The 25,693-nt window shown below is 41.2% G+C and overlaps 1 protein-coding gene and 1 long non-coding RNA gene across 3 annotated transcripts in view; one reads left to right on the forward strand and one right to left on the reverse strand.

Moving 5' to 3' along the window:
* Positions 1-25,693, forward strand: part of LOC110975954 (uncharacterized) — a 39,831-nt gene that overhangs the window by 1,142 nt on the left and 12,996 nt on the right. The window contains exons 2-17 of one of the 2 annotated variants that reach the window (XM_087133350.1): positions 4,882-5,048; positions 6,773-6,857; positions 11,166-11,429; positions 12,390-12,563; positions 13,505-13,892; positions 14,104-14,352; positions 15,216-15,405; positions 16,329-16,428; positions 16,835-17,067; positions 17,958-18,128; positions 18,922-18,969; positions 20,100-20,217; positions 20,773-20,894; positions 21,450-21,486; positions 22,216-22,279; positions 22,965-23,804. In XM_087133350.1, the coding sequence (XP_086989476.1) occupies positions 4,882-5,048; positions 6,773-6,857; positions 11,166-11,429; positions 12,390-12,563; positions 13,505-13,892; positions 14,104-14,352; positions 15,216-15,405; positions 16,329-16,428; positions 16,835-17,067; positions 17,958-18,128; positions 18,922-18,969; positions 20,100-20,217; positions 20,773-20,894; positions 21,450-21,486; positions 22,216-22,279; positions 22,965-23,804 (3,250 nt within the window). The remainder of the gene's footprint in view (positions 1-4,881; positions 5,049-6,772; positions 6,858-11,165; positions 11,430-12,389; positions 12,564-13,504; positions 13,893-14,103; positions 14,353-15,215; positions 15,406-16,328; positions 16,429-16,834; positions 17,068-17,957; positions 18,129-18,921; positions 18,970-20,099; positions 20,218-20,772; positions 20,895-21,449; positions 21,487-22,215; positions 22,280-22,964; positions 23,805-25,693) is intronic. The other variant, XM_087133351.1, reaches the window with a different exon arrangement.
* On the reverse strand, positions 212-4,021 carry LOC110975855 (uncharacterized). The gene is made up of 3 exons (XR_002597763.2): positions 3,897-4,021; positions 3,687-3,796; positions 212-740 (listed from the first exon to the last, which is right to left on the reverse strand). It is a non-coding gene; the product is annotated as an uncharacterized LOC110975855 (long non-coding RNA).

Consider the following 25,693-nt stretch of genomic DNA (forward strand, 5'->3'; position numbering starts at 1 on the left):
TTGAATGACTTGACTGGCTCTTCCGTTTGCATGGGCTTGGAACCAGCCGATGGGGAATAGTAGCTTTCCCTCACTTGTAAATAATCTTGGGACACATTTCTTTAAACATCACTATTGGTTACAAACTTTTTTCGTTCAGAATTTTGACTAGCATGTGATTAGAAAAACCTCCATGGACAGGATGGAAGTTTGACCTGAAGAAAAAATTGTTTCAACCTCTTATTTCTTGAATTTCAACCTTTACTGTTGCTTGTGAAACTACAGAGGAACATGGCGAAAAATGAAGGAAGAAAAGTTGTTAAAAAATAATGGAGAATGAAAAATGAAAAACAGCTTTATATGTTTTCAAAAAATTTCAGATGCAGATCTACGACTTTCAGTCTCATGGCCTTAAACTAAGGAACCCACTTGTCATGGTGCAAGTACACAGTGGGCTTAAATTAACTGCCATGATTGATGATCTATTAACCATGCTGACACATTACACTGTGTACAGTATCCCTACTTTCCTGACCAATATTTCACCAAAATGTGGGCTTTCCCTGATATATACGTGAGCATGTGCATCTGCAATGCTTTCACATTCTGGTCAGTTTGATCAGCAGCTTTTTCCAACAATAAACAACTTGTTTTACTCACCAAATGCCGATATTTGTCTTGCCCTTTCGTCCCTGGGTAAATCAGCAGTCTGAGCAGTATAGCATTAGTCCTTTCCCAGCATGCAGTGCTGCATCTTAGACCTGCCATGGAGGAGATGTCATGTGGCTTTGAGTGCGTGGCAGCAATGGGAATATCGCTGCAGCCAGCTCTGAGCAAAAAGTGCAAGGACAGTGGTGGTGGGGGGGTTGATTTGTGAATTTGTAAGAGATTGCTGCTCTATACCTTTGGCTAATTAGTAATAAATAAATCAGATAAAGACATTTCCTGCCGTATGCTGAAATTCAAATGACACCCCTTTCTGAAAATGGTTGGCCCAATACAACTGATTCTGGCACACTCCTTCAAAGCCAGCTATGTACATTTACATACATGTACATGTCAGAGGTTTGGGAGGATTTTGCAGCGTTGTGAGGAAAGTAGCAACCCCGCCCCCCAAAAAAATTTCCGTTGAAGAAGTCTAGATTATCTCCTTCCAAAAAAGTCAATATTGAAAGGCTAGATTGTCCAGCAGGCACTCCAGACAGTGTGCTTAAAGAGCACCTCTAAGGGAAAACATGTTTTCTCTGATTTTATCTGTTCAAACAAATATGGAAGCATCCAAATCGAACGCAGTGTCATTTGTCTTCAGAGCTCATCTATAACAAGCTAAAAAAGGCTTTTTGTCTGTTCATGCCAAGACGCGAACTCTGAATGTAGATTGCATCATTCGGAGAAAATGGAGAAAACATGCACAAGAGTTTATCCACTACAAACGCAGGGTGAGGGTTCCCCTCGTTGTCTCTGTTTTCTCCAAATGACGCAATCCAAATTCAGAATTTGCAAGGCAAGGCTACAGCACTAGGCAGCACTTGATGACGGAACCTACTGGTACATGCACCCACGGGTATCCAGTTTTGGGGTGGGGGAGGGTGTGGATGGGGCAAAATGGCATTTCTTTCTTAAAAGACTGTCCAATTTTTTTCATAAAAGAATCCTTAAACCCCTCCCAAAAAAGGTGGCTTGTTCCCCATCCCCTCCCCCCTGCTGAATACACCGGTCACTGTTTGGGCCCATGGAACACTCATTCCAGCCTTTGAAAAATGTGCATTCATGAATGTGCCGTGGAATTCTTTCATAGTGGTGGATTTTGAAGGATTCAGGAAGATTCCTTAGGGAGGTACACGTAGTTGTACAGGTACCGAGTACTTGATTCTTGCAATAGAAGCAGGCTTCTTGCTTTAAGATTCATATGACAAAGAAGAGCAATATGTACACAGCCAGAAAGCAAGTGATTACCCTGAGAAGGCTGGAGGTTTGGGAAAGGGCAGAATCTCTGTGCATTTTCTCTGATGTCATTGCAACATTTTTTATCCTTTGAGCCTTTGTAAGATTTCTAAACTTCGAATACGCCATTCTCAAGAAAGGTCCACTTTTCAAACACAGGCCGCTCGAAAATGTAGCTGCAAAGGATTTTCTGCATTCACTATACATGTGCTTGTAACAAACGTCTGTACATTATCAATTTTTAACAACTATAACAGCAAAAGTCATCCAATTGAGTTGAAACTTTACTTATGTAAAAAATATGTTAGATACCTTTCCGTACCACACGTGTACACGTTGGATGCCAAGTTTCCATGAATTCTTTTGTGGGGCATACACAAATAGCTAAGATAAAGGGAGCAAATCTCCCAGCTAAGAAAATAATTGAGCTCTTTAGGGGTTAGGATGAAGCCTGTCAGTGCACAAAAAGGTAGGCCTGCTCATGAAACATAGTTTTCCTGGCCAATCCAGGTTAGAGTGTGGTTGCATAACTCATGCTTCACAGATACCGCGAGTGAGCATTTGACTTGTGTTACAGTTAACAGCAGTGACCTAAAACCCTCTTTCAGCCTCAGCGTCAAATACCAGGTGCTGCGATGGCAAATATGGGGTGTGTGTTAAGCAAATACACACGTAACTGGAATAGGCATACAGATCTTTTCTCTCCTTATTCATGGCTGGTTCAGAGATTTGGATAAGGTATTTTCGAGACTCTGAGAAGAACCGGCTTGCAGTTCTACAGAAAGACTTTTTAAGTGTTTCCAGTTCAAGAGAGTACAGTGTATGTACATGGGAAGAAAGTACACACTACTAAGCACTAGGAGGGTTTCTGTCCAAATTTGAAGATTACATGTACACTCAGTTCCACTGAGAAGCAAATTCCAATTTTGCGATGTTGTGAAACTGTGTCATCATTAACCTAGAAGATGCAAACTTATATGTATCGGCCTACGTACTAAAAACAATTTGACTGAAAGCTTATATCTTTGGGGGAAAAAAGAAGATTGCATCCATGGAAGCTTCTGCTTTTAGAAATGCCGTGCTAAGTCAGCTGGTAAACAAATAAAAAAATTCCCAATCAGGGAATTCATTGCATGACATTTTGAATGGTAACTTGTTTCTCGTAAGCGCTTACACTGAATACCCTACATGCAATTAGTTTGCTTAGCAAAGTAGCTGTTTTACCAATGGGCCATATCAGTAGCTATCGCTGTTACTGATAAATGCAGCTTACGTTTTTCTTGAGTTGTTATATATACATGTACGTAATCCTTAAAATTGTGGAATACTGAATATAATGTAAACAAGGCCCTAGCAACCAAGCCTCCTGTTGGTGTGATAGGCCTTGATTATCCCCCAATGCCTATTGTGTGCTGGGCCAGGTGAAGTGTACATATACAGTGCCTTTCATCCTGGTGTTTAGGTTTTTCATGTAAACACTGATAAAGCTTCAAGTTCAGAGCGTTACTTGTGGCATTGCTTACACGGACAATACCCCTTCACGGGTACATGCTTCTCATGAACTGCCAACTCACTCATTTATTGTCCCAGTTTTCAGATGCCTTTGTTTTCACTTTGAGTGTTATAATTTGATTTACATGTACAGAGAGATTCAATCCTAACTTGTAAGATGTTTATCGGTGTCTGAAGGAACCTCCGTGAATCCTCCAAAATCCACCACATTGAGGGAACAATCTAGTGTATAGAGCTTTTTACAAACTTACCCTTTCAGGAACATCAAAGCCTGTGAAAAGCAACGGTAGCTGGGCTGTACGGTGTAACATTCCCCACTCTCCCTTTTTGTCCTGAATTCCTCACAATACCGCAAAATGGGCTAAGAATCAATAGAAACATGCACCACATTATGAGACAAGTTGACAGCGTGTGACTTTTTCATGTACTCATCATGCTTAGCTGTACAGTGTTACTTGTACCTTGTCCGTGTGTTTTACTACCAAATCTCACAAACTGCCACTACATGGGATGCCAAAGTCATTCAAAAATTTCTGTAGTTAGTTGACATACATGTACATGTGCATCAGTCTCTCTCACTGGATGATTGCCAACTTTAATGTCAGAGTCAAAGCAGAGTGGGTCAGGTGGTTATTTTCAAAGTAATTTATATTTTAGTTTGTGTTAGAAAATAAAATCAGCTTTGTTTGTTACCCAGTTCAGAACTCTGATGGGAATGGACATTTTCTGGGTGAGAAATATTGGGGGTGCCTAATATTGGTTTTACTTGAACAAGATATAGGCCTTGAACTCTAAACGTGGCATCAATGACTTTTAACTCATTTTGTTAGGTTGAGTCTTAACACTCGAGATGTGCAGTTTGAGAATTTACCCAGATGACCCCAAAGGTTACTCACTGGTTATACAGCAAGTTTTTCCATTGATTTGCCGAGTTTTCACATCTGTAAAACCAAAAGGAGGAAGAAACTTCCAACAATGGGAAACTTTTGAGACACTTGGTGGCGGCAAACATAGCAGTCCCACATGACCGGTCCGCTGTTGTTTAGGTCATTTTAAGCATGCATAATTACAGAAATTACGGAAGCTGAAGCGGATCTGATGGTGAAGCTTTTGTCTAAGATGACCTAACCAGTCATCTTAGTGCACAGTATTATGCAGATTCAGACAGGATTCATATTAAGCCACAGGGACTTTTTTTCAAGTTAAGATTATATGTATGCATTGAAATGTCTTTACAGTGATGAAAAAGTATTCTCTGGTGTCCAAGAAATTTTACACGAAATCTATTTAGGTAGGATATATATTTTAAAAATGAAGGAAAATTACTCGAGAACTAATTTTTTTTAGATTCATTCATTGAAACTTCATAGATGTTGTAAAGTACAAATGTTACAGGCTTATCAGGGTTGCTAATGTTTTTGTGTGTGTGTTTGAATGCCACCACAGCTCTCTCGAAACCATGAGTTCAGCTCCCTATTGGCTGCGGTGGAGCGATTCCACCGGGACTTGAAGCTGTCTTCCCTCCAGTGCAAGGATCGCAATCAACTCAACCAGCAATGGGAAGACCAGCAGTTCTACCGCATCCTGATCCGTATGATGCACGAAGTCACCATGTAAGGCAGCACTTGAAATGATAATGCTCGGTACTTTTTGAGTGCCAAGTTCTTTGCCAAATGTTGAACTGGTTAGGAGGGAACAAAGCCATAGACCATGGGCATTAGACAGCATCTATGCATAAAAATCATGGCTTCAGACATCACTGTGTAATCAAGTTAAAGTTTTTATGTCAAAAGTACTCGAAAAGCACTCAGCTGGTTACTTGTTGACTCCAAAATTGGGACTGTCTGGAGTCATCATACTTTTGCTTCTAAATATGCATGTTGGTATAAGCACGAATATTTAAAGGCACCAAATGCTTTTAAAAGTGGTAGGACAAAATTGTCATTAAAGATTGAATGGGACACAAATGTGCTTTTTCAAGGACTGCCGTAAAAAACAATTATACATATTGCATGGGCCCTTCGAAAAGCAGATGTGTAAATATATATAACTTGTGTTGAAGAAACGTGGGACAAAAGTTGCCCTTGGGGATTTTTTAAACTGGGAAAAGAGACTAATATTATTTCCCAAAGTGGATACTCCTAACTGACATGACTGAGCTACACAGCACTCCCAAGAGAATTATTTGCACACTTTAATACCCTTCATCTAAAGGGATTTTGAAGGGGCTCACTCTTCTTTTGACGATTAAAGAGTTTCAGTGCACATGTATCCTAAAGGCCTAAAGAGAGCACATGTGAAGTGCATTGAAGCAGACTGTAAAGGGTACTGTGTATCGCTGAAGGGGTTAGAATGGCTGGAGATACACATAATGTAGTCCAGAGGAGAATTGCCCTGGAGGTGTTTGCTGTTTCTGTGTGTGCTCACTGGATAGGCCAAAGTGAGGAGGCAGTCCTTGTAGAGTGAATTGATTACTGCTGGCGTGTTTTCACAAAACCCATCAAAGCCTATTGCGGTTCATGTTGGTTCATCAGCTCTTAGACCAACGATAGCGAAACAAATAAACAATAGCAGTGCATAAAGGTATATTATTCAACTGATTTCTTGTCTTTAAATGGTAGTTAATATGTTTTTCTCTCTAATGTATTGGTTGATGGGGCAGAAGGTTAAAAATGTTAAGAAAAGTACCTGAATCCTTCCTGATTAAGCTACTCAGGTTTTTTTCGCAAACTCTTGGACAAACATTGAACTATGTTTTTAATATACATACATGTACCCGTGGGTACGTCATTGTAAGAGCAAAACCCATTTTTGAAAATTAACATCTCCCTGATGCAAAGTACATTTTTTGACACATGTATCATGTCACATGTATCCTACATGTCTTTGTTGTTTGTGTCTTGTCATTAAGTATATGGAAATGGCAAATCCTAAGATTGATTTAATTTTATCAACAATCCTTTCTTGTAATGGCACCACTTTGGGGTTCTTCGAAAGGTCAGGTGCATGTTATGTGTAGCTCAGAAGACTGAAGAAAGTCAGACAGAAAAAAAGATGATTCTTGGAGTTGGGCATTTTGGAACATGCAGGGACTGGAGATCCAGTCAACATGGCAGCTGCAGTGAGATTTAGACCCGGTCTGCATGTACGTAGTGGAAGACTCAGCTTAAGTTCCGCTGCGCCAAGCTAATGAATCTGCCAGGGGTGTCAATGTGATGTCTGTGTAGTCTGGGCCTGATGTATCACAGGTTGAACAACATTAGTTTTTGCCCAGCCTGACTTATCCATACATTGAAATTTGGTATATTGCATCTGAGGTTATCTTTTGCTTTTTCAGCACCACTGGGATGAAACAGAAGGAAGACTTGAAAAAAGTCTACCAGTGGTATCAGACTAACAAGAGTGTGCTTCATTCACAGCCTGTAAGTACATGAATAACATACATATATCAGTACCCATGCTTCTGTTGAAGATGATATGACAACTGGGTAATTCTAGGAATTTGGGGTCCAAAAGTGAAACGGACATGGAAATGTCTATGAGATCGACTTTTAAACCACATTTATTTTTTGGCAGGTACATGTATTTTACATTACTTATTCACTCTTAGAAATTAAAGAAGTCCTGTGTTCTAAACTTGCAAATTTCTTTGTCAGATGTGACAGGGACATGAAAGAAATGTTTTCGAACCAAATTATCAAGCTGTGTGATGCTGTGTTTATGCTGTGGCAGATTATACCAATAATAGATAGCTGATTGGAAGAAGTGTACACCATGTATGTATTGTTTGAATGACTGTTGATGTCTGGGCTTACTTGGACCCATAAAGAGAAAAAAATCTGTTTTCTATTACACATACATGTACATGGCAGCTAATTGTTACATGTAGGTTGAAAAAAAGAAGCAAGAGAGTTTAGAGTTTTGTTTCTAAAATGAAATGAAGAAAATTTGATAGAGTACTTGTTGCAGGAGTAAAGCTTTTCAAGCCTTTTGAACCTTTTTGCATGTCATTCAAATTACAAGAGTTCTTCATTTCCAATTTTACATTTTCAGGGTCATGCAATCAAAATAGGGTACATGTGTAAGTTTGGAAAGAGGTATATTATGGGGCCCCTATGAGGAACACTTGTCCAACAACTTTCTTTGCTAAGCAAAAAGTAATAGAGTGCCAGTGGCAAGTAGTATACAGAACCAGATTTTTGGCTGGTAAGCATTCTTGCTAAGCATGCTTCGTGTCTTTGTTCTATAGCCGACCAATGAAAATTGGGCCCTGACTCCAAAGCATGCATGTGACCAGGACCCAATTTCATGGGGCTGTTAAGCACACAGTGCTACAGCACTCAAATACCTGACTGATCCCAGGCACATGTGGAAGTTGCTGTTACTTGCCAAAAGGGGGCGGAGGAGGGAGTCAAAGTAATGGTCTTGACAAGTCTCAGGATTTGCTGTGTTGGCATTCCTACAATCAGTTTGACACTTTTTTTGAAAATTTCACCAGCACATGTAAACCCTAAATGTTTTGATTAGTGTTGCCACACCTGTGTAGTATTGTCCAAGTGGGATATCATGCTGTGTGCAATTTTCCTGAGCTAGAAAATTGTTGATTTACGGGAACAGGCAGAGGCAGGAGCTTTTAGTTGGTGTTGACACTGAATTATTGACAACATTCCGCTAGCCCGGCATCAGTGTATTAATGGGGGCCAAAGTCCCACCAGTTTGGCCGGTCCCAAAATTGTTTTTCCCCCATATCAGCTCAGTTGACATTACATGATGAATGATGCAGTTTCGAGTGCTGAAATCTGAAATTAAAAGCACGCCGCCCGTAAATGTGTTTACTTTCTGGAGTGCAGTGTTTTGATGTCGTGCCGTAGAATGAAAGGCAATTTTATCGTGAGCTTCTACCCCCCTCTTCTTCTGCCTCCATAGTTACTGCTGAGAGAGATTGGATGAAGATTGGACTTTGAGTAAATGCATTGAAATGTATATATGCCGTATTTGAATGCAACATTTGACATGTCATCTGGAAGTAATGAACTGCATGCAAAATTGAAATTTAGCATTTCACATTTGTGTAATTTTAAACAGAAAGAGCAGTGGGTGATTACAATTTTTAATGTGACATATTTTATATCTTAAGCATCATTTGTTTGCGCCAGAAATAGGTTGGGAAAAGGGATACATGGTATCCATCCAGTTAAGGGGTACATGTATGGGTCATTCTATAAATATGGGGTCCAAAAGTGTGACATTTTTGTGTCCCTGTTACATCTGACCTTTGTTATTTGACATGGAAATTTCACTGAAATTGATTTCAAATTATTGCTACTTGTTTGTTACATGTAGGTACATGTACATGTAATTTGCATTAATTCATCACTTTTGGAAATCAGAAAATGTGTTCTGAACTTACAAAATCATATGTCAGATGTGACAAAGACACAAAAAAATTGGACCCCTAATTTATAGAATGATCTGTATAAGTTTTTTATCAAAGTTATTGGCAAATTCCTTCATATTGTGATCAAATATTGAAATCATAAGCAAAATACATACCCCCCCAAAAAAACTTACCTTATCCAACAATTTAGCAAATGGGCTTTCAAACATCTATTCTGAGTTATTTACTGAAAAAATTATTTGTTTCTAATTCGTAGCAATTTGAATAACAAGGTTCACCTAATGTAAACTGGAGGTTGCAGAATTGGTAGCCATATTTACATACATGTACAAAATAAGCTTGAATTGCAATATTATTGTGTGTTTCAGAATTTTGAAAGGCAATGCATATTGCTTCAAAAATGCGAAAACAGCCACTGATAGCAAATAAGGAAACAGTCACAGACAGTGGGAAGGTTTTCCAAATCTTATCTTCAACTGCAGGCTTCATTTTCCTGAATTTATTGCCCAGATTTGAGATGCTGTGGCTCAGTGCTGCTCCATTTTCTGCAACTGAAAGTGAGGAGAATGCGAAACTGCATGTAAATAGGCAGTTGCTTCAGGTTCACCTGGAGGTGTTTATGAAGCTTAACAGGATTTTAAAATTGTGCATTCTTTCCTATTTTGTCTGAGTGGGGGCCAGATGTTGGAATGTTTCCCTTGTCAAGTTTCAGTGGGAAATTTTGATTAGGGAGCACGAGGAAAAAGCTGGAGAGGGGGACCAAGCCTTGGAAAAGTTCAAATATAAATCTGAGTTTGAGAGATCAGACCAACAAACTGACAAACACTGAACCTGCATGTACCTGTAGGTACGTCAAAACCTATTTTTGAAAAATGACATCTCCCTGATGCAAAGTACATTTTTTTTTAATATTGCACTATCCCACATGTTTGTGTCTTTTTAATAAGTATTTGGAAATGGCAATTATAAACAATCCTTTCTTGTAATGGTACCACTTTGGGGTTCTTTGAAAGGTCAGGTGCATGTTATGTGTAGCTCTGAAGACTGAAGAAAGTCAGACAGAAAAAAAGATGATTCTTGGAGTTGGGCATTTTGGAACACGCAGGGACTGGAGATCCAGTCAACATGGCAGCTGCAGTGAGATTTAGACCTGGTCTGCATGTACGTAGTGGAAGACTCAGCTTAAGTTCCGTTGCCCAAAGCTAATGAATCTGCCAGGGATGTCAAAGCTGATGTCTGTGTACATGTACCTCTCTCCAATATCAAACTGTACATGCATGCCATTGGAAATTGAAATGGGGTTTGAACATACAACCCTAGACCCCATATTGGTACTTTACCAAAGAGATGCCCAACCATATGTGTACATACAGTAAGTATGTGCAATATATAATAGTATATTGGTTGTTTTCCATGTTGAGTCTCGGTTAATTGGAAGGTGATGAGATGCCAGAAACCCAAATGTTTAATGTGTTGGCACAAATTTTACATCAGTCAGTATTGAAGTGAAATGTAAAGTTGGTTTTTTTAGGGGTGGGGGAATTGCTGAAACTTACCAAGTAATTGCAGCGTTGAAGTCAAATCCAAGTACTGCCGCTGTTGTGACTTATGGAGTGAGTGGAAATTTACCTACATGTACATGTACTTGTAGACTCTGTGGAAAGCACTTGCTCACAGTGTGCCAATACTCACAAAATATCTGGGACTTGAGTTCAAGTCCTTTTATAAATACTATTTCAGGATACCAAGTCCTTTTGCAAACACTAAACGCTTTCAGCGTGATACTTAAGTATACTTGTCAAACTTAAAAAAGGACTTAAATCAGACCTTGACCTTTCAGCTTTTTGTAACTCACCTGCCAGGCAAGTTAACTCATTTTTCACAAGCTCACAAGAATTTAACTTGCTCGCTGGACTTTTTTAGCAAACCTAACTTTGACTTAATTTTTTCAATTTCAATTTTTCAACCATTATTGTTGAGTGACACTGTCAACTTTAAAGCTTAAAAGGTAGAGGCTTCAAAACTGTTCCAAGTAATAACAAACAGCACGTACACTTAAAGTTCACGATGATTGCAACTTTCATTTAATTCATCTTTACTAGCCCACCGGCCAAGTTTTTACTAGCCTGCAGCAGTTTTTACTAGCCTGCAGCAGTTTTTACTAGCCTGCAGCAGTTTTTACTAGCCTGCAGCAGTTTTTACTAGCCTGCAGCAGTTTTTACTAGAATTTGTAGACTGGCTAAAATACATCACTGATTTTAAGTGAATCCTCAGCCTCTTACTGTGGTTTATTTGATCAATGAGGAATAAATCACTTTCCTTATGTTTCTAGCACTTCAAGGGGGCAGCCGCCAAGGAAGTCTACAAGCGGCCTGTCCTCAAATTTGCTCCCGACGCCCTCAAGTACTACTCCACCCCCCACGACCGCAGGCGACAGAAGCGGGTGGCGTTTGATGGAGATGGGAAGGCCAGGCGGAGGCAGCAACCGGGAGACAAGGAAGAGGAGGTGCTAGAGGATGAAGGAGGGGAGTCTGAGGATGGGAGGAGGGGTGGGCAGAGGCCCGTCACCGCACCAGCGGGGCTGCACAGACCAAAGGTAGAATACGACTGTCTGAATTACAGTATACTTTGGCTGCAGCTTGAAATTATGCATGAATGTGTAGTAGTGGTTACAGCTACTTGCTAAGGGTGGTCTATAATTTCAAGCCACGGCCAAATGAAATTCAGACCTATGTCAACAGTGAAGAATACTGCACTGCCAGGCAAAATGTATAGTGCTGCTGAGCAAAAAAAATCACTTAGCAGGTTTCAGTGTTAAGCATAAATCAACAGAGGACCATGTTCAATCACTGTACTTTGCATGGCTGTTTGGTTGGTAACCTACCATATTCTTGCTAAGTATATATTGTCTGCTTAGCAATTGCTGTGGTTTGCAGATACATGTATATTGGCCCAGATGGAATTTGAGGACATCAATTGCCATTGTTTACTCCTGTGTATCACTTTAGTGCTAGCTTCTCAACATTATATAAATCACCATTGACAATGGCTCCTCAGTTTTTTTTCTTTTGTGCTGGTGTTTAGGTCCAGTTCTTTCGTGCTTAAGATACTGTAGAATTGCCATGCAATGTTGACAATGGAAATTTTGATTCCCCTTAAGTTGGCCTTTTGAAAAATTAATACAGCCCATCATTATATTTTAAGAACTTTGCAAATGATTTAATACAGTGTCAGATTGATGGAAAAAGTTGAATTGATATACATGTAAATTATTTTAATAAACATTTTTGTGAAAGTATTTGAGTGGTGAAAATACATGTATCTATGTTAACATCTTTTGAATGACGAAAGCTGCATCATAAGCGTTCTTTCACCCATTTCAATTACACTAACTGCGCACCACCAGTTTCGTCTGAATGTGCACCAATCCTGTACTGTTATTGCATAAAAGCATCCCCAAGAAAGTTGTCTTGGAATATGTGAGTTTGACAAACGATAACAGGGCATCCTCTCATGGCAGAGTAGAGAATCCTTCCTGTTCTTTTTCTTCTTGTAGGTGACTAACAACCTCCCCAAGAGTCCAGATTCCTCCAGACCGGAGAGCCGTCAAGATGACGCAAGCTTTGCTGCCGGGTTCATCAACAGCCACGTGTCACCCACCTCCCCAGACATCCAGATGATGCAGAGGCCTTCCTCGGCACTTGGTCTCCTCAGGCAATCTCAGATTTACGTAAGCCCTTCAGGAATGCACACGCATTTACGTTACATACCTACTGTGGAAATTCCTTTGTTTTTGTGTATTTAAGAAAACTCAGTGAAAATACTCATTCTTCTTCAACCAGGAAAGATTTTTGGCTGTTTTTTTGTACAAGGTTTCCTTGACTATTCCTCTTCCTTTTACCACGGATGACCCCTACCCCAGAATGCCTCTAAACCCTTTTTCCAGAGAGGGGGAAACCTTGTGTGAACATGTGCAAGTCCACACAACGCCATCGTACCCTGCATTATGTGGCCTTCTTTTGTGCAGAGGTCCACACTATGTATGACCGTTTTTTTTTTGCCATTCAGCTCTGCGGCCGAGGTTCGAATGCTAACAGGCCAACATGTGGATTAATTTGTCAGTCTCTATCTAATTCGGTGAATTTTTTTCCGGCATTTTTGTCTGGGCATTTCTCCTTTCTCTAAAACTGAAAACTTCTTAATTGCCCTCTTTCTCCATGGCCCGTAGGGAGAACAGTTTATAACTGACAGGGCTTTGCAGTGATTCAATCGTAAGTTTTTTTAAATTAAAGCCTACTTGCATTTGGTTGTGTAACCACCCTCTCCATACAGGCCCTGTCCAAATACAGGTGTGGTTACCACCACATTAACCGGAATCATCCTCAGTCCTATTCAAGGTTTGAGGACTAATAGAGTTAATTTTTGGATGCCAATGTAATGTTTTCATTTTTTTCAGCAAATAGTTATTTATGAACAGTTGTGCTTTGATTTCATAAAGGCGGCTTTAGAATACGTAACAAAATTGTTTGTTGAAAAGCTGGCCAAAAAAAAGACCAGTTATCAATCATTTTCAGTTCAATATTGGTACACAGGTACTTATTGTATCAAGTCACAACTGTACTTCAAAATAACATTTCTGAATAGCTTTTTAAATATATGCTTTACCGTTAGGATCAAGAAAGCATCGTCAGTGGAGACTTGAAGACCAACGTTTCAGCAGATTATCTCTCCTCAAGCAGGTCCAATCAGAATGCTCCCTCAGTCCTCACCCACTCCCCGGGTGACGACAGCCAATCCGAAGCCTCGAAGCCAGACCCAAACAGTCCTCGCTCAATCCAGTACTCACACACAACCCTGGAGAGCCAATCATTTTCCTCCATTGCGAGCCGGGAGACTGCTACAGACATGGCAGCCATTTTGAACTACAAGCACCCAATCTCCAGTCTGGTCAACCCTGTTGCCAGGGTGCAGTTTGATGAGGAGCTGTACGACGGAGGGCAGTCACCAGACGAAAGAAGCAAGTCACCCATTAAGCTACAGATGCACATAGACATTCCAAGTAGGTTGCTAAAGTGATGAATTTTTTTTCCAACTTTAAAACTGTGTTAAACAATAAGAAAGTTTAGAAGTGATTTCAGTGAGCATGCACATCATTGAATACCACGCAGATGGCCGATTGGACAAAAAATTGCCACAAAAGCATGTTCATACTTGCTGTTATTCACTCCAGTCTTGTTGTAAATGACATTGTACGTGTATATTATCTCCAGCTGACAGTGCAAGGGAGTTTAACCCAGCGACCGCTGAGGACATCAAAACCGAGAATTTGCAAAAATGGAAATCGTTTCAGGAGAGGCAGGACTACGGCCAGGATGTTGCCTCAGTGCAGTCGTTTTATGGCCACGGCGGGTTACCGTCGAACACGCGGTACGCCAGCCACAGTGGGGGCGAGATGCCAGAGTTCTACACGCAGGACGTTATAGCCAGCTACACAGAGAACACTGGGACAAATTTACAGAGTAAGGCTGTGTTCGGTCAGGTTTATTTGTTGTGTACTTGTTTTTTTTATGTCAGTACATGATGAGTAGCAGGCATGCACGTGATGCGTGCAAGACAGAAGAGCCTCAGGAAGTTTGAGAGAGAACATTTCTGCTCCTTCAGTCAATTTTGCATGGTACCCATGATACGTTTTGTGTGTAGGCTACCAGGGAATTTGATCAGTGATTGCGCTTGTATAACAGACTCGTTCCTGTTTGCTTAAACCAAATTACGCGTTCTCACTGGTACCCGCACTAGTTTCACATTAAAATTTACGCAATTAACCCCTTTGCTACTGAAGACTGCTACTACCGCACCATTGTGCGAGGATTATTCACCATGCAGCTGCTGGTTCAGTGGGGTCTGCTGCTGGACAAAGCCCTCCATTCAGGGCATACCACAGCTCAGCAGTCACGGTCAAAATAATCCCGCCGTGAAGGGGTTAAAGAAAGTGAGGGAGCAGTGAATTTGCAGACCATATCTTTTACGTCTTTTAGGTTAATTATACAGTTTGACAGTAGGCTTATCCTCTTCTGAAATTAAGAGCTTGTTTCTTTGAATAAATTCCTTAAGTCAGATGTATGGCAAAACAATTATTATGACATGCCGCTTGCTGATTCTCAATCATGGTAGACCATCGGTCACATCAGGAGGAGGGTGGCTGTGACTGACCAGAAGAGAGTCCTAAATTGGACCCTCCTCTGGTCACTCACAGTCCCTTTAATGCACGGAGATGTTCACTAGTGACCTAATTGCCAGTCCATATGCATATGTTGTATATACTGCCACCGGTGTTGCAGTTTGTACATCCCAGGAACTTTTCATTCTCACCTCATCTTGGCAGAGATTCCTCATCCTGTTGATGCCATCACCTCCCCGTCTCTTGAGCAATTCTACGAGCTGACCGAGAGGCACAGTCCCCTGCCTCGCCCTTCCTCCCGATCAGGGAAGTACACCGACCCCAACACCAACCGGCAGTCAGCTGTGGTGAGAGGGTACATCGCAGATGAAGTGGCTCCACAGTTGAGAAACGGGTATGTGCAAAGAAGAAGAAGAAAAAAACAAGTCTATTCTGAGCCAACGGACTGTTGTTTATCTCCTGTTTCCTTGGTACGAAATGACTGAGAATATGTGTACATGCATTCCCCCGTAGAGGTTACGCATACAACGTCACACACTCAAAGAACGCCCTCACTGAGGTCAAAATATGGCAGCTCATTTGTCGGTTGCTCCATGTCAAGCACCTGTTTCCAGCGTGTACACGGAACGTGGAGCTACTACGTGTAGCTTATAAGCTGCCACCGTTTTGACCTCAATGAGAGCTCTTTGAGTGTGTGACATCAATATGCATAACCTGTATTGGATAGGATTCCATCACGGGATGCTCCCTAGCTAATCCCGGTACCCATTTGTACTCCTGGGTGGAGAGAGGCAAGCAGGGGTTACGTGGCTTGCCCGTATGGCTAGCAGCTGTCTTCCAACCCCTGACCCTCTGGTCTGGAGTCACAAACCTTAACCACTTGGCCAGCTGCCCCTAGAAGGAAGGCTCTACCCAAATCAGTGATTGTGGCTTGGAATACCACTTGTTCATGGGGAGTTCCTGCAACAACTAGCAAATGGTATCCTTGGGTTCACATGCTCTTTCTGGGCACAGCAAGAGTGTCATCGGTCCCCTGTTAGGCAAAATCCTGAGGACACCCTGTGGATTGTTGATAAAAAATAAACTGAGGGCTGTTGAAGCCAATAATACAGCTGAAGGGGTTGTGGTAGATAGTGCCCCTCTTCGTGTCAATATAAAGACATTCACAGTTGGCATTCATGGGCTTTTATAGTCCGTTGGACCGAGGATTTTACTGTGATCCTCATTTATTTCACTTTCTTTGTCCCAAAGATGCAGGTATGGTTGTTTCAATGCAATATTACTTACGTGTATTTTTGCCCTTTGTTTCATATTTAGTATGGTGGCTGGTACTCACAAAGAGAAGACGGTTAAGTTTGAGTCAGTCGTTGACTTGGCTGACCAGGTTGGTGATCAGCTGGCTTTGCAAAAAGAAAAGGTAAGGAGGTATTGTTACTTTCAGTTCTATGGACAACTATTTAAAGAAAACATGATTGGTCATAATTCAATGCATACATGTTAAGAGAGTAATAATCAAGTTATTTAAACGTTATGAGTCAAAAGCTTGTCAAATGAAGTGTTATATTCCTGTGTAATGATTCCTTGGCCACAAGTTGAATTATGACCTGACTAGTGCATGATTTCTTTCTAATCATTCAGAAATTTATTGACGATATCTGCACCAACAAAATTCACATCAAATGAGGATGACAAAAACTGAGGGTGACAGTTTTGGAAGTGAGAAGACACACTTTTAACTTAAGAGGAAATATGTTCAGCAAAAGTGAATGCACACCTTTGCGTCCCATCTTTCACACCCACTTGACCTCCTTTGACCTTTACAGCTGACCCCCGAACCTCGCCACGGCTACCGGCAGCCAATGCTCAAGATAAGCCCCGTCCATCCCCACCCACACTCCGCCAAGCAAGCAGCGGCCGCCTCACCTCCCACCCCTGACAGACAACCTCCCCCACTCACTCCACCTGATGCCACCTCCTCTCAGTCTGGCCCCTCCTTCCAGGAGTCCTCCAAGGTCTTGTTTGCCCCGCCCAACAGCAGCAGGCAGTCCACATGCAGGTACACAGTCTTCATTTTTTTCCCAGTAGGAAGGCGTAGAGGTCAAGCATGATCTTCATACTGGTGCATACTCCATGCAAAAGGGAAGATAATGGCCTCTATGAAGCACTTACATCTGACATGACTGGTACCCAAGGGGCTACTTGATTATTACCCCTGCTCGCGGGGCCCATAAATAATCCTAAAAGCCATCTCAGTACCCTGGGGATTTTACTGCTCAATTCTACCATTTCAGGTGCAAATGGCTAAGCAAACAGGGCAGCTAGCTTTACCCTCACAGGTAGCCATTTTGTACCCCTGGGTTGTGAGAGGCAAGTGGGAGTTGAGTGACTTGCTGAAGGTCACATCCTATAACCTGCAGCTGGATTCGAACCCTTGACCCTATTTTCAGGAGTTGCAAAGTCCTTGCCACTTGGCCACATACCTCTGAATGTAAATGAATACAAATTACTGACATCGCTGCAGGTATCCGTCTTACAAACTTCACAGAAGTTAATCATATTTTGATAGAACTGCTTCTTCCTGTCAAATTCCCATTCCAATTGACTTTTGTGCAGAGTTTGAGCAACCCTTTAGTCTTTGAATGTGACCCACTTGTTTGAGGTCATGTTCTGAAGTTGGGGAGTAGACAGTGCCACTTTGATGTAGTGCAGTGCACATCATAGTATTGAGGTCTCTTTGTGCTTTGCGCCATTGAAGAGGTTGCAGGAAAAGTTCACGAGCTTTTTTGTATGAACCAAACATTCAAACTCGTTCCTGCGCAGTTATTCAAAATTTGTTATAAAGAATGTTCATTCACTGCCTTATCAAACAGACAGAGTTCTGCCATGTTATATGTCATCTGATGTGCAAAAATGGCATCTGAAGATGTTGAATTTCGATTTTCACAGCTCCACCGACTTCACACCTCGCAACAAGCGAGGCGACCCGATCATCCTCTTACCAGAGACTTCACAATACACCGTGCACTTCAGAAGGAAAGACAGGCCCGAGTCAGGAGCCTACATCCCCCATGCAATAAGTAGGCAAGGCAGAGTGGTACCAGACCAACAGAGATACAAGTTAGTAATGTTGCAGTATTGCTGGATGAGTTTCAACTTCTTCCAGTTAAACCAGGGTTTACTCAAAGGAATGTTTAACAGTAGAAAAGCACCACGGTGGCAATCACTGGAATGTCTATGTGCCGTGAAATGCTTTTTTTAGGTTTTTCGCAAAGTTGGTAGAACAAGCATAATTTGCTTCCTTGTCATTTACATTTGGAGTGATTATCCAATCAATTGTAGCAAACCTTAGAAATGAGCAGTCATACATTAATTATAACATAACCTTACTTTTAATACCGTGCATATTGTGTGCTGCATGCTTATTAGCGTGTTTGTCAAGGGCTCTTTTGTTTGGCACGGATGAACGTGAATATGAAGAATGTCTGGGTCTTTGAACGGGTAGTCACTTTGGCAGGTGCCTCAATGAGTGGGGGTTTGCTCTGCCAAGTCTTGAAAAATGTTTCTGCTGATGTCTTTCAGTCAGTTTTCATGAAAATCAGCCATACCGTAGTTGTGAAATTACCGTAACAACCACACCCTTTGTCAGGCTGAATTGAACCTTCCAGAGAGGGACGCATAAATAGCAATTTTTACAGGCATGCCAAGTTTTAAATGAAAAACTGGTTATGGTACAGCTTGGGGAAGGGGGGAGCAGGCAGAATGTATTTCCCCAGGCTTTGAGTCTCTCAAAACTCTGCCCTCTAACTGTTAAAAATGGTTTATAATGATCAAGCTTTGGCCCTTGAAATGTACATTTCTCCCTGATAGGGTCATTCATTTGTCCATTAAATCTTTATAACAATGACACTAGATGGAGAGATGACGGCTTTGGAAACCTGACTTATTACCAAATTCCCAGGTAATTGTTACAGGTTGACCACTTGCACCATTGTATTAGGTTGGATTCACCATTTCCTATTCAAATTATAGTCCACATGCACATTCCATTTCATGGAAAGATTGAATAATCAAAATGACGAAAGGTACAGGCAACAGTTCCACAGTGAGAGAGTTCATTGATTTCCTTTCACATCTGAACACCACGCCGTGGGTTTAGCACTTTTGATAATTAGCACAAGTTGACATAAATAACAGCACATATGCACAAGCAATTTCACATTTTTTTCACCAAGAAGACACAATTGTGTTTCCTATTAAAATATTATTCCATGCAATGTAACACTTTCCCATGCAATAAGCATAGGCACTTAATAGTGAGGGCAAAAGAGTAACCACTAATGACAGGGATACATCCTTTGTTCGTTTGTGTTTTGGTCCTCTTTAAACTTGGTGCGAATTTTTCATATGACAATAAAAACCTAACCTCTCCCAGCACAAGACACCGGCCGGAGTGCTCACATTGGTCATGTACATGTACCATTGGGTATTTTCACTGGAGTCATGGTGAAAACTACTGCACGTTGCACAGAGCTAACCACAAATGTGACCCCAAAAGGACTTGGTCTTGAGGTTTACTAAAACAGTGTAGCATATCTTCACTTTCTTTGTGAGCTCAAGTATTTTTTTAAGGGAATGTAGACTTTTTACAGATTTGTGAAATGTCACGGGAAAACGTGTTAGGTACTGCGTTCTTGCAACTTTGATGCAGGGGTACTCATTTACATGTTGCCAATCATTCTAAAGATGTCAAACAATAATATTTAAAAGGGCAAATTTCCATTGCCATCAGTCAATGTCTTCAACTTAGGTTTGCCTCAATCAGAAAGTCATAAATAAGGGTTAACAACTCTGTGTATTCTGAGCACATACATTTTGTCTTTTGGTCGTTTTAACTAAGCAGTCTTTTTGTCCCTGAAATTCTTCTTAGATCACTGACAAAGCCGTTCACTTGAAACTGCAGAAAATGGGGAAAAAGTGGATTGATAAATGGCACAAATTTTTCCAAGATACAAGTTTTGTTTTGTTTTCTTTGGATTAGTGATTTGAAATGTAATTTAAAGTATGCATCCTTTTCCAACCAATTACCAGTCGAGCAAGTAGTGCACCAGGGAAGCGGAGCTTGAGATCAGCGGGTGCAACCTCTGCCGGTTACCGGCCAAGGACTGCCACAGAGCCATCATCAAGATATGATTGGAACAAATCCAAGGTTAGCATCAAACTACCATGAAGCACTTGTAGATGCCCTAATCATTTCCGCCAGTTCATCCTTGAACATTGTCTCTTAAATTTATATCTGCCTTCCCAATAACAAAGGATGGTCTGAAATATAGGTGATTCACAGCACAGTGCACCAGCAAGGGATTGCCACAGAAAGGCCAATGTTTTAAGTTTACAGCTGACAAAAAATCACATTTGTCTGTAGATATTTTGTGAATACGGTCGTTTCACAATAGTGCGCCTCCAAGAGATTGCAACGCATTGGCCAATCACAGTGCGCGAAATTTGTCAACTGTTTCCCTCAGTGCAGTGCAAAAATGGCATCTCTGTGGGAACTATTTGGTGGGGTGAGTCACCTCTGTCGAGGGTGCTGGTATCACAAAGCTCTGTATTTGAGGAAAGATGGGAGCTTGAAATATGGATGTGGTTGATTCAGGCTATTTGGGGCCAATTTCCTCTCCTTTGGAGATGGCCTAAATGTGGACCGACACTGTCTTTGTTGTTGGGTAAATAACTTGTTTCTTGTTCTCATTCTGTCAACAAGGCGACCGACAACAAGCCCAGAATCCCACAGGCAGCAAGCCACAACACCGTATCCATTGGCCCCCAGACCCTGGCCTCATTGATGGTAGTCAACCACCTTGGCAGTGAGCAGAGAAGAGGACGGTAGGAATCTTCACATTTAACAGCTACAGAGGAATTCTCATGATGTCATGATCAGTGCGGTTTAATTGTAACCTCAAATTTGGTATTAGCTTAACGAGTGACAGGAAATGTTCATGTTCGTGTTAGGAATTGTACACTATACCGTCTGGAATTTAACTTTCAAAATTACCTAAATTCTGAGCTTCTCGTTGTGACTTTTTATTCAATAAATTTGCGAACGATAAATTACAGTTCGGTTTTTATTTTATATGATGAGTTAGCCTCAGAGGAATTAATGTATTTCCATCTTGCAGATTTCCACATGTTATAAAACAATTTGGAAATCGTGTTCATAATAGCACGGATTACATTCACGTGCTTCAAAATATTACAGCTTTGCAAAAGAAAGACGATCCAAGTGCGAAGTCATTTTCCTGCTTATAAATTGCATGTCGGTTCATTATCTTATTGTACCTGTTGCTTTCTTTATGTGCTTCCTCATGCAAAAGTTGAAAACATTTCCATCGAATGATTTTCTAAAGCTCCACCTATAAAACTTGTTTTCATTTGACACAGAGCAAGAATGGGTTTCCCTGGTTACCACTTTGACGAGGTAAATGTATTGTTTGGTCCTTAAGTATTTACAACAATTTAAATTGAGTAAACAGTGTTTTCAAATCCAGTTAGTAATCAATGAGCAAGTTGCTCATATATCAGTTAGCAACGGCCAGAAGTTGCTCATTGATTACTAAGTGGATTTGAAAAACATTGTTAGGGATTTGAGCAATTTGCAGTAGCCATGGTAGAGAGGCCATTTTCCAAGTTTTACTGTCAACAAAAACATTGCCGACTTGCTGCGATTTGCATTGGAGTGAACGTCAGTGGAAAGCTTGATCAGGGCATTCCTCATTTAATAACCGTCCCTTTGCTTAATTAACACCAATACTCAATAAGCTCTTTCAAATCTTCATCCTATACAAACATACGAACAAACATACGAACATTTAGAGAAATGCAAGTTCCCTGCACATGGGGCAGCTGACGAATAGAACTTGGTCAGCCATTTTCCCACAATGTGCTGTGAAAAAGTCCTCTTTGTGACAACTTCTTGGTGGTATAATGCATTTGAATTGCCTGTATTCAGGCAAAATATGATTTCCAGAGTTAGAGAGAAGCAAATCATTACCCAGATTTTTGTAAGGAATGATAGGGAAATCTGTATGTGTTAAACACAGCTTGAAGATTTGGTTGATTTTCTGGCCTTTTTTTGTTATTACTCAATCCAATAAGTACATGTTATTCTGTATTTCAAACACAAAGCTTCTTTGTATTGGTATTACAGGAAACAGAGGGTTCACCACCAGCAATGGAGTACATGTCCATCACTGGCCCTGCAAAATTGACAAGTGAGTCTTTGGCTGCGTCCAAATTACTTTTCTGAGGCTGTCGTTGACACATGTTCTTATGAAAGCCACTGGGTTGTTGCTGAATTCCTTTCCTATACATGTAGGTGTTATTGGAAGACATAGCCGAATGACACAGTTTGATTTAAAGTTGTGGTCCAGTCATGTGTATGTGTTATGTTGCAGTCTTGTGACAGTTATCAAGGTTTTTGCTATTAGCTTTGGCCATGCTGAGTAATTTCCACTCAAAGCATCCATTATTTGTCTAATTGCCAGTTCCGTTACTGTACTGAAAATGAAGTATATTAGTTGATTCCATCCTTTTTGGATTTTAGAAACTTCAAGTTACAGCCTTTTAAGGCCATGGCTCATTTAGAATCCATTTGCTGAATAGTCTTGGGTTCTGCAGTCTCTATACTTGCGACTAGAAATGTGTGACGAAATCTTTAACAGTGTAAATTCGTCCCAGCAGTTTTTCTCCCACCCAGTGTCTGTATTTCATGAGGATGCCAAATTGAGTGATATACCAAAACGAGGAGCCCAGTTTTATCTTTCTATTAAATGGAAACTAACAAAAAATTAGTCAAAATGGAATTTTTTGATCAAGCAAACTAGTGAAACATATTGTGGGATAGAGTGAATTTTTAAGTGAATCAGTTATTCCTTTGTTTTGTTCTTGGTCCAACAGCTCGGGGTCAGGCAGACAAAGCTATCAGCATCCCCACAGATGAGACCCACTCCACAGATGGCACAGCCCTCCACCCACTCTCCCAGGCCTCTCCCTTGGAGAGCCTGCCCAGCCAGGAGTGGCTGTACAAGCAAGGCAGCTCCAACGGCCTGACGGAGGGCCAGGAGATGCCAGCCTCCTCCCGCAGTTACGCAGACTCCCTGGAAGGTGCCGACAGCGAGCGGACGGATGACCGGTCCCTGTCCCAGGACCTTGGAGACCTTGAGGAATTGGACAATGATGTGCTGAACCAATCGCAGAACTCACAGGATCTTGGGTCCGACGATCTGCACTCGAGCGGAGTCGGGTCACTCACCCTTGATAGTGAGAACATTTCCATTCCCCAAGATGACACTGACACAAACAGAACTCCATTACCTGTGAATGATAGAACCAATGTGCCCTTTGAAGAAACGAGTGCAGCAGATGAAGATACAAATCTAGGAGTGGATGACAATCAGTGTGACAGTGTGAGTGCAGTACCTTGTGACGCAGGAGACATAAAGTCTGTCAGTGGACAGTCGGTCAGCAGTGAAGTCTACAGAAGTCCCGAACTTCAAGATGCAGTTCCGTCTCTGGCAGAAGGCAAGGAAGACTCGCCACCTGACTTGCCCTCCGACCAAGATGCTAAAAGCGATGCAGATGTCTTGTCAGAACACAGTGCGAAGGGAGATTTGTTGGCTGAAAATCAGGACGACCGACCCATCTACATCTCAAACTACAGTGAAACCTATGAAACCTATGACGAAAATGAAAACAGCGGTCCCTGGACAACGAGTGGTGAAAAAGAGATGACACAAGGTACCAGTGAACATTGACCTGCTACTTATTAACGCACAAGCCCAGTCATCATCGCTAACACTGCACAAAAATACTCCATCACTGGCTGCTCATTTCATGCTCATTAATCAACACTAATCTACATGGAAAGGGGACTTTTAAGGAGCACACGAGTATCAGGAGAACTCAAATCTCATCTGCTTCCATTAATAAAACTATTTCCATACAGATTGCTTTGTAGTACTGATGTTAATAAGCTCATATTGTAGGTAACAGTGTATGCTTAATTTCTGTCGGAAATCCTGTAGACATTTAAAGCCATTAGAACTGAACTGATAGATGTTTACCTAGCTCATTATAGTGTGTAACAAATACAGCCGTTTCACAGTAGTGCGCCACCAAGAGTTTGCAATGCATTGGCCAATCACAGTGCACGAAACTTGTTGACCCACTGCGCATTTGGAAAGGGTCGACAACTTTCACGCGTTATGATTGGCCAACGTGTTGCAAACTCTTGGTGGCGCACTATTGTGAATTGCCCGTATTGGAGGGAGTTTCTCTACAAAAATTGGGTTTGGGCAAAATTTCTGAGATGAAGTACATTGCAACTGAAAGTAAACGCTGTGAATTTGGATGGGAAATTTTGTGAAAAGTAGTCACTTTCAAAATCGGATTTCACAAGGCATGAAAATCTTTTCCCACCTGTAAGAATCTGTTACAATCACTTCCCACTGTGAAAATCTATGAAAAATTTGTCCCACTTGTTGGAAAATCTGTAAAAAAAATATGCCTACTTGTGACTGCATCTGTGAAACCTTTTTTTCACATGGGGAAACATTCTTCACGTTTTGCGACATGAAAATGACTTGCCTGGTAAACTTCCAACTGCGATGTACTACTGAATCATCTTGAATAAATTAAGAGGTAGTGTAGAAAATGATGAGCTTACGGCTGATCTGTTGTGTTTGGTGGACATCTGTGTACCAAATCCCACTCAAATTTGGTGTTGAGAGCTTACAAACATGCATGAGTCGTACATATGTGCACAGGTAGCCGTTCTGTGCTGGTATTTAAAGAGATGCAACAGACACATTGACACTTTTGCTGTTGTGTCCCCGGTGCTAAAGTGTAGACACTACTAGACACAAGGGCAGATGGGGGGGGGTGGAGGCAACAGGGCCTGTCCTCCTCCTTACAAGAGCCAAATAGGGGAAATTTTGTTGATATTGAGCAGGTGATTTTTTGAGTCTGTTTCTTCCATTCCTAAGGTGTGTAAAATGCCCCAGAATGTACCGGGTAGCCTCACCCAAAAAGGCCATTACAGGTCACATGAAAATACTTCCAAAATTTGTACACCCCTCAAAAAAAAAGTTTAGCCCCATTTCTTCCCCCCCCCCACAATTTGGTTCTGGATCTGCACCCGAGAGAGAGAGCAGTTTGTACACATTCAGTTGAAAAGTACTCATGCATGCCCTACATTGTATGTGCATGAACTCACCAGTGACTCTTCTGCACTGCAGGACCCCCAATCATACAGTGCTACATAGACCTGCACCTGCTATTCCTGCTTGAAAAAAAGAAGTTGCAATTTTATGGTTATTTTCTCTGCATAGAGTTTTTGCATGTTGCATTTTTTAACATGAATTAATTAAATATGAAAGCACTGCATCATGCATACATACATATTGACATTTAGATGTCATCACTTTTCTGACTCCATTTTGACTGCTTAAATAGCAAAATATCCCCCCCCCCATAGCATTTGTCGTCAAAATACTGGAGACCCCCCAATGTTTCCTTTGTACATGTAAGCAAGGGGTTTTTTGGTGGGAGGGGAGGAATCAATGGCTCATACCATAAGCAGCAGTGCTATTGGTACAAACCGATATATATTCATCCCATGAGCTGTG

Source organism: Acanthaster planci, linkage group LG02, assembly GCF_054643075.1.
Source record: "Acanthaster planci isolate LZ-2023a linkage group LG02, COTS_SCS, whole genome shotgun sequence".
NCBI classification, from domain to species: Eukaryota; Metazoa; Echinodermata; class Asteroidea; order Valvatida; family Acanthasteridae; genus Acanthaster; species Acanthaster planci.